General features: G+C 34.9%; 1 protein-coding gene across 1 annotated transcript; it reads left to right on the top strand.

The window, feature by feature from the left end:
- The first annotated feature begins 811 nt into the window (after positions 1 to 811).
- Positions 812 to 1710, top strand: LOC107955295 (cell wall / vacuolar inhibitor of fructosidase 2). Its single transcript, XM_016891030.2, has one exon. It carries the CDS (start codon positions 990 to 992, stop codon positions 1515 to 1517), a length of 528 nt encoding a protein of 175 aa, XP_016746519.1. The 5' UTR covers positions 812 to 989; the 3' UTR covers positions 1518 to 1710.
- The last annotated feature ends 6928 nt before the right edge of the window (positions 1711 to 8638 follow it).

The raw sequence follows: 8638 nt of genomic DNA, 5'->3' as shown, positions 1-8638 counted from the left end.
TTAAAAAAATTTATTAAACTTTTATTAAATGAAATTATATACAAATATATAACTTAAATTTATATTGAATTAATTTATATTTAAATTATTAAGTTTTTGTTAACCAAAAAAGGATAAAAAAATTATATTACTTTAGTTGTAAATAATAAATTTTAATTATTTATAAAATTGGTAAGTTTGTATTTCATGAATAAAATTTTGCGAATAATATACTTATATAACCTATTCCAATATATTATAATTATATTAATTATATTATGAATTATTATGGGTAATTTATTCACTATTAAGAAAAGAAAAAAATGAATAGCGAATAGTTTAATTTATAATATATTATTTTTTTATAATTCGAGCAAATTCTTTAATAATTATAGAATTATCTTTGAATAATCAAAATAATCTATATATGTTATTTATGTTCATTATTTATTATTTTGAATAAATTCGTTTTGTATTAATTATATAAAAATTATATTGTAATCTCAACATGGTAAAAATGCTTTAATTATGTTTAAAAGTTTTTTTATTACAATATTTGAATTGTTAAATAAATTAATATATTTTAATTATGTTGAACAATTTGAATAATATAATATAATTTATACTAATTATAGTAATTAAAAACAAGACAAAAAATATATTATAATCTGTTAAGTATAATTAAAATGCATAAATAAAGTAATAAAGGAATTATTAAATCTATTTTGGAGCAGCTTGGAATCCTTGCAAAGGTGCAATTATTGGTGGGTCCAGATTCTTTGAGACGTGATGCGGCTTCTTAGTACAGAAAACTCGATACAAATTACATTGGAAATGGAGATGGTCGAGGAGGTTGATTATATGGATCCCGTGACCCCAAATTTTTGGCAGTTGGCCCGCTGCCAAACAAAGCCTCCGCCCTATCAATTCATTGAACCATCCCATATCTCCTGCTCTTTGCTTCATTAAAATAAAATTCACCCTCTTCCTCAACTCTCCCTGGATATCAAATGAGCCCTTATTTTTTCATTTTCAGTATCATTATCTCCCTAGCATTAACCCTAGTGAATGGAGATGCTGGTTTGATCCAAAAAACTTGCAAAACCACCAAGTACTATGACCTTTGTGTCTCCTCCCTCAAATCCGATCCGACTAGCGCCAATTCGGACACAAAGGGCTTGGCTATGATCATGGTGGGAGTCGGAATGGCTAATGCGACGGCCACATCGACCCTCTTATCATCCCAATTACTTACTACCAAAAATGACACAATCATGAGGAAAGTATTGAAAGAATGCTCTGACAAGTATGCCCACGCCGCCGATGCTCTTCAAGCTTCCGTTCAAGATTTCGACTCGGAGTTATATGATTATGTCTACATGCATATAATGGCAGCTGCGGACTATCCAAATGCTTGCCATAACGCGTTTAGAAGGTACCCGAGATTGGTCTATCCGCAACAAATTGCACGTAGAGAAGATGGTTTGAAGCATATTTGTGATGTGGTATTAGGCATTGTTGATCATCTTGCTTCTTAACTTTTTTGGTTTCTCACATATTTTCCATGCGAATAACTAGTTTTGTTTTGTTTGTGTTTATAGTTAATGCTTGAACTAAAAAAAAGTGAATATTCTTAATTTTTTTTTAAAAAAAATTTGGTTGCTATTCATGGCTTTGAATAATATCGAATCTAGTTTCCCAAAGTATATGGAAGCTAGGTTTTTGATCTCATTATTAATGTTATTGATATATGTTTGCCTGCTTGCAATCTTAGAGGAAAACAAAACTGGCAAATCCATATTCGTTTGTTGTATCAAATAAAATATTTGAATTTAGATTGACATATTTAACATCAATTTTAGGTATCGTAATTCTAAAATTTGAAATTCCGATTTTAAAAAAATTATTTCCAGGTCAAATTTTCCCTTGTTATTTTTTAATTGTACATGATAATCAACCTGAGTTGTGTATATATCTTAGAGAAACATATTAAAAATTACCATTCAATCCAGGAATTGTTTTATTTGTATTGACTGTCTTAGTTTTTTTTTTTTTGTGTTATAATTGAATTAAAGGTAACACATATTTATATATCTTTTAAATAATTTGTTTTTATGTAGAATTTCACATTTCTCTATTCATCGTTTATTTTTTTAGTGTTTTATCGAGTTTTAATTATTGGAAGTTGAGCTTAAAATATGATAAAATTTTTATTTGAATCCAAGTATAAAATCATAATATTGAATTTGAAGCATTTTATTGTTCCAAACAAAAAAAATCTATAAAAAAAACATGAATTTAAATTTGAAAATTTTGAAATTTAAATTCAAATTCAATTTTTTTTCATATATAAATTTAAAAAATTGTAAATAACACTTAGGTCTTTTTCAATTTTAAAAATGAGAAAATTGATCCTTCTAAAAAAAGCGTAATTTTTGAAAAATAATTTTAAAAAATACTAACTAATTATGGAGATTTCATGAAAAAATAACTTTTCTTTTTAATTTTAAAAAGAACATAAGCATTCAAATATATTAATAATCATTTCACGTTCGACTATTATTCTAACTTAAGTAAAGTTTCGTGGGATGTTACTTAACTAGAATAATCTTAAGTGCATAACCATAAATTCAACACCTATCATAAATATTTACTACATATCAGTCATCATAGGTTAATCACAACGTCTAACATAATGAGTAGTTGTCCTTTTAAAAGAAATCTCCTTAGTGAAACCCATATGATATACTTACTGTAGGGTGCAGCCGAGGTAAAACCTGTTGAATTTGGTGCCCTAAGTGTAGTATATTCGTTTGTAAACTTGTAATTTTTTCGAACTGATTGGTTAATAAAATAATTCATGGATTACATTAATATAATTTGAATAATGTTCTCATATGGTTTTTGCAAGCAAAATGAATATTGACTCACTGGTTGTTTAATGTTTAAACTAATTATAAGCGGTATTACATGGTTGGATCGTAATATGGAAAGACAACTTATATTAGTAGACGAACCTAAACATCTTCTTAGTCTAATAAAAAATGAGCAAACTAATTGAAAGTCTAATATGTTGTCTATCAAGTCCAATTAGGGAGATGCATTGTCCTGGGCATCGGAGTGGATGACTCGCAAAAGATAGAGACATAACTGTGATTGACAGTACATCGGACTAAACCTAAGAAGAATAGATCCTAAATCTATTTATGGATTTATTCACTTGTAACATGCAAAGTGTGGCATACCTTAATTTGGAGTGGATGATGGACTATGTATGCATGACTCATATACTTTAATGTAAGTAAAAGCCTGAGTTCAACCGAAAGTTGGTGCGTTGTGTATACAATTTCTGTAGTATGTAGCATCAATCACAATAGTGAAATTCATAGCCCAAGATATAAGTAAATGATATTTTCTCATTGTGTCACATCCCAAAATTGGTGGATCCAAGAGGAAGATGAATAGATGTGAAGATTACCTATTTTGGTGTACTATGGTAACATAGTCCGCCATTTTATAGACTCCTGGTAACTAAGGTTGGACATAAAGTATCCGCCCATAGAAATATCTCAGGATTTCAGTTTCGGGTATATTTCAACTGAAGAAAGAGTATGAAAAACGAAGAGTACGCCTTATGAGAGTCACCGCTAAAGGTGTAATACGCCGGTTTGCCTGAACAGAATGCGAAGTAGGTTCTATAACGTGATTTGGTTAGGAGTCAACTGAATGGATTGACTGGTCTGAAAGGCATCTGTACATGATTTTCATTTATATTTCTCTTGTCTTTGTGGGGCATTTAAAGGAAAATTTTTGTATGCATTCGACACTTGTAAAGTTCTACTAAGAGGAAATGGGTATATATATGGTAAGAAGGGAACATTTGAAATGGTCTTTCTTTCCTTCTGTTTCAAGTTCTGGACTCTTCTTCTTAAAATCTAAATGTAACGCCCCAAATCTTAAGTGATTAAATTTGTATGTTGTGTTGCATAAATGCTTGCTTGCTTTACTGGTTAGGCATCTTGAGAAGTGTGAGAAGTCTTGGGTTCAAACCTTGGCTTTAGCAAAAATTTTTTGTTTTAATTGAATAAAACCCTTGTCTCTAGTCAGTAGGCTTTTAAATAAAAAAAGATAAAACATGACAAAAAAAGGGTCTGCTAATCTAACGGTAAGTGGCATGTGGAGTGTTTCTTGGGATCTGAGGTTCGAGGCTTGGCGATAAAAAAGGAGCCGTGTAAGAGGTTGGATGGCATAGGGTTTCTAATGCTAATGGGGCGGTTGGAGTATTTGAGAGGAGTGGGGTGTGTGTAGCCGAAATTTAGAAGGAAATGTGGGGGAGTTAGATAGGGATTGGTTAGAGTAAATTGAAGAGAGATTTTAGGAAGGATTAAGGGAGGAAAAAGTGGGATTGAAGTGTGGTAGAGTTGTACCGAAATTGGATGGTAGGAGCACAGTAATTTCGGCTGAGTTAGTCATTCACTCAAAATTTTTGGTTTTGGATTCTCATTCCCTTTTTGCGTTTTGCTCTTTTTGCCTTTGTTGCCGAAATTTGATTTCTAATGTCCTTCTTTTTGCTTCTCGTTTTAGCTTTCTTCCTTTTGTGACTGGATATTGCTTTTAGGGTATATTCTCATTTCTTTTTTTCCACTATTTCGATTTTGCTTCTTCCCTTTCCTCTTTTAAATCGTCTCTCTCTTGGACCAAACACTGTTTTCTTCCCTGCATAACCCTTTATCAAATACCCTTGTTCTTCTCCCTCTCTACGTTTTGGCTTTCTTCGAGTTTCACTCCTACATTGCTAATTGAATTCTCTTGTAGCCGAACCTTGTTGCTGCCACGATCTCTATTTTGGGGTTCATAGTTATTCTCTTTCCCCTTTCTTATCTCTCTGTCAAAATAGCTTTCGCTTTAACATCTTCTTTGCTCTACCGATTACTGACAAGCGTGTGATTGTACCATCTCATGCCTCGGTTTTAGGGTGTATTTTTGTAGGCCGATTACTTCTATCTACCATTCTCAGTTCTATGTTTCGGTAAGTCGTTTGCTTGGTTCAAGTTAGTTATGTTTATGGTAATAGTTAACAAGATTAGGTTGCAATGCAGATTTTTACCAAGGATCTTGAAGTCAATACTAGTCAGGGGATTAAGTGGGCTAAACTACATTCTTTCATTCAAGGCAGGTAGTAGTTACCATTTTAGGATTAAGTATTAATAAGAGGATGTTTAACCCTAGTGAATTAAATGACTAACAGAGTGTCATGATTGAATCCAGGTTTAGGTGTTCGTGGATTTTTGCACTCTTTCGGAAATAGGTGTGTAAAACACTGCTCCTAAACGTAAATCGACAAAAGCTGAAATAAGTGACTGTAGATGCTACACGAGCGTACGCTTGCTCATGTGGAAATTTAAACACATAAATGTAAGCGTATGATCATAGAGGCCACTGTGAGCGATTTCATGGGCTTAGGCTGTTTTGGGCCACGTTGGGCCAAAATGGGCCGTGTGGGCCTCACGGGCTCGTGGGCCCTACATGGGTAAACCACACGAACGTGTGGAGATTATTGGGCCAGGTAGTGTAATTCGCATGGCCAAGGCCATTTTTGGGCTTTGTGGGCCACACGAGCATGTGGGTCCACATGGGCCCGCATTATGGACCTTGGGCCCATTCTTACTATTTGACTATTAAGGTTGCACAAGTTACCCGAGATGACTGTGGACCTACTGTTGGGTCGATAAGCATACCTAGACCCTAATTTGATGAAATGACTGTTATTCCCCTATGAGGTAAAATGACTGATATGCCCCTATGATATGTATGACTGTAATCGAGCATGAAATTTTTGCATACATGTATGATATTATGACATGACATATTGCATGGAGGTGGGTTTATCATTTTGGAGGAAGTGTACTGTACTGGCAGCTCTACTGCAAATATTGTTTAGTGCTGCAACTAGTGCTATATTTTGGAGTGTAGGGATGGGTGAGTTGATTTTATCCCCACATAGAGTGTAGGGCTGGACGGAGTGGAGTGTAGAGGATGGATGGGTAGGATTTATGATTGCATTTCTATTATTGTTACTGAAATGGGCTAAGGCCTACACTGATACTGATATTGTAATGGGCTAAAGCCCTAACTGATACTAGAGTGTTACTGAAACGGGCTTAGGCCCAAACCGTATTTGCCTATTGTATGGCTAACTGTTTGTTTATTAATGGATTATACACTGAGTTTCATAAACTCATCCTTTTTGCTTATCTGCGCAGGTAATCCTTAAGCAGATCAGTGCTGTGGGGGACTCGAAGGTGGCCACACATCTGTTCATGCCTTAATGTTAGATTTTTATTTTATTAGTAATTTAAATTTGGGTATTTTTATGTAATAAGGTCTCTTTAAAGTTTTAACTTTTAATTTTGGGTTTTTACTTGCTTTGATATAAACTGCTAGTTGTAGGAAAAAGACAGGTTTCAAAAAGATAACTGTTTTTCAAAGATACCACGTTTACTCAACACATTTTATAAGCTTCCGCAAAAGAAAACATTTTAAAAATTAAAGATGTTTTAACATGGTAAACAACGGGCTCTAAATTCACCATTAAAAACAAGTAACAAAGGTAAATGTATAAAAGGGTTTTCTATTTTTACGAAAAACACTTTAATGTAGCATGACTAGATTCAGCCATAACGTCTAGGCTGGGTTTGGGGTGTGAAATTTAGTGGTATCAGAGCCAGGTTGCAAAATTTGGTTTTGGATTTGGGTTTCTTTTAAACTTAGAATTTCGAAAAAGAACTATTTCAAATGATTTAAAATACTTGGAAATGTGTTATTGAATGTGTGGTATATCGAGTCCCCGGCACCAATTCTATGAGTTCTTTGAAACTACTGCTTGTTTAAATTGAAATACTGAGATTACTGTAGGCAATAGACTGTACTAAAACACTCTGTTTAGGGTAACCTAAAATTGTAGTAAGACTGTGATCTGCAAAAACAAAACTTTGAATTACTGATAATATTTTCCATAAAATATCCATTAATAAACATTGGAACTATAAACTGATACATAAAATTGTTAAAACAGATAATCCACAAATAAAAAATGAGCACCAAAAGTACTTATAGAAGGGGTACAAGAGGCCGTGGCAGAGGTAGTGGAGGTGTTCAGGCTGGGTCTTCGTTATCGGGCCATATGCCTAACGTTGAAGCTAGAGAGGCACTGGCTTCACCTATGACTGAGACTGGGTCTCATGATCATGCGGCTGGGGATTACGCATTGTCCCCAAGCTATGTTACGAATTCTGAAGAGGGTCGTTGGGCCTAATACTGGTACTGTGGGCCATGGGTTGGTTACGAAATGACTCAAGTCTAATGGGGCTGAGATTTTTAGGGGTATTGTTAGAGTTGCCCCTAATGTGGCTAAATATTGGATTGAGCCACAGAAAGGATCATAGACGACCTCGACTGCACCCCCGAGTGGAAACTAAAAGGTGCAGTGTCATTGCTATGAGATAAAACTTATCAGTGGTGGCTTACAGTTAGAGAGGGTACATAAACTGACCGGTTGACGTGGGAATTTTTCAAGACTACATTCCAAAGAAAATATGTGGGCGCTAGTTATGTAGATGCCCAGAGGAGAGAGTTTTTGAATTTGACTCAAGAGGATAAATCTCTGGCTGAATACGAGGCTAAATTTTTACAACTTAGCCGCTATGCATGTGGGATGGTGGCAACTGAATATGAGCATTGTGTTTGATTCGAGGACGACTTCAGAGATGATTTAAGGGTTTTGATAGCTCCATAGAGGGAGCGAGATTTTTCTACTTTAGTGGATAAGGCGAAGATCACTGAGGATGTGAAGCGTGCTGAGTGCTAAAACAGTAAAAAGGAAAGAGGCAGGAATAAGAGAGATTCAGAACCCTTAAGTTTATTTGTGAGGCATAAGAAAAGGCCAAAGTTGCTAGGCCGGTCAGAGTTGGGCCCCTGTTGCTACTACTAGACTGCATCCTTGTGAGGATTGTGGGAGATGCTAACAGGGCGAATGCTGGAAAAGGATTAGGGCATGTTTAAGATGCAGATTATTAGAACACTGTATTAGAGATTGTCCATGGAGACCTAATCAGATGCAAGCTATTGGTATGGGTACTGTTTAGCTGTCGAGAGGTGTTCAGCAGCCACCGAAAGGCTGTGGTTAGGTCAGAGGTAGAAATGGTATGAGTCATGGTCGTGGAGCACCAGACAGAAGTGCTGGTCATATTGAGGCGAGGCAGCTAACAGTGATTTATACTGCACGTCGTCGAGAGGACAGAGACACCCCAGATGTTATCACGGGTACATTTTTAATTCATAATGTACCTTATACTACACTGATTGATGTTGGATCTACGCATTCTTATATAGCATGCACTGTGTCTGAGACTTTGGGTATAATGGTTGAAAACATTGCGAATGAGGTTACTGTGTTAAGTCCATTAGGACAGTCAGTGAGAGTAAATAAACTGTTTAAGGATGTACCTTTGGAGGTTCAAGGAATGATCTTTTTGGCTGATTTAATGGAACTCCCTTTTGGAGAATTTGACTTAATACTAGGCATGGACTGGCTAGTTAAACATCAAGTGAATTTGGATTGTGCTACTAAAGGGTGGTACTGAAAACTGTGGAGGGTAAT

This window comes from Gossypium hirsutum, chromosome A11 (assembly GCF_007990345.1).
Source record: "Gossypium hirsutum isolate 1008001.06 chromosome A11, Gossypium_hirsutum_v2.1, whole genome shotgun sequence".
NCBI lineage: Eukaryota > Viridiplantae > Streptophyta > Magnoliopsida > Malvales > Malvaceae > Gossypium > Gossypium hirsutum.
Note: the sequence above shows the minus strand (reverse complement) of the source record. Positions and strands in the feature narration are given on the sequence as shown.

Excerpts from the sequence above, each read along its gene's own strand:
- LOC107955295 (XM_016891030.2), top strand. The coding sequence starts at position 990 with ATGAGCCCTTATTTTTTCATTTTCAGTATCATTATCTCCCTAGCATTA.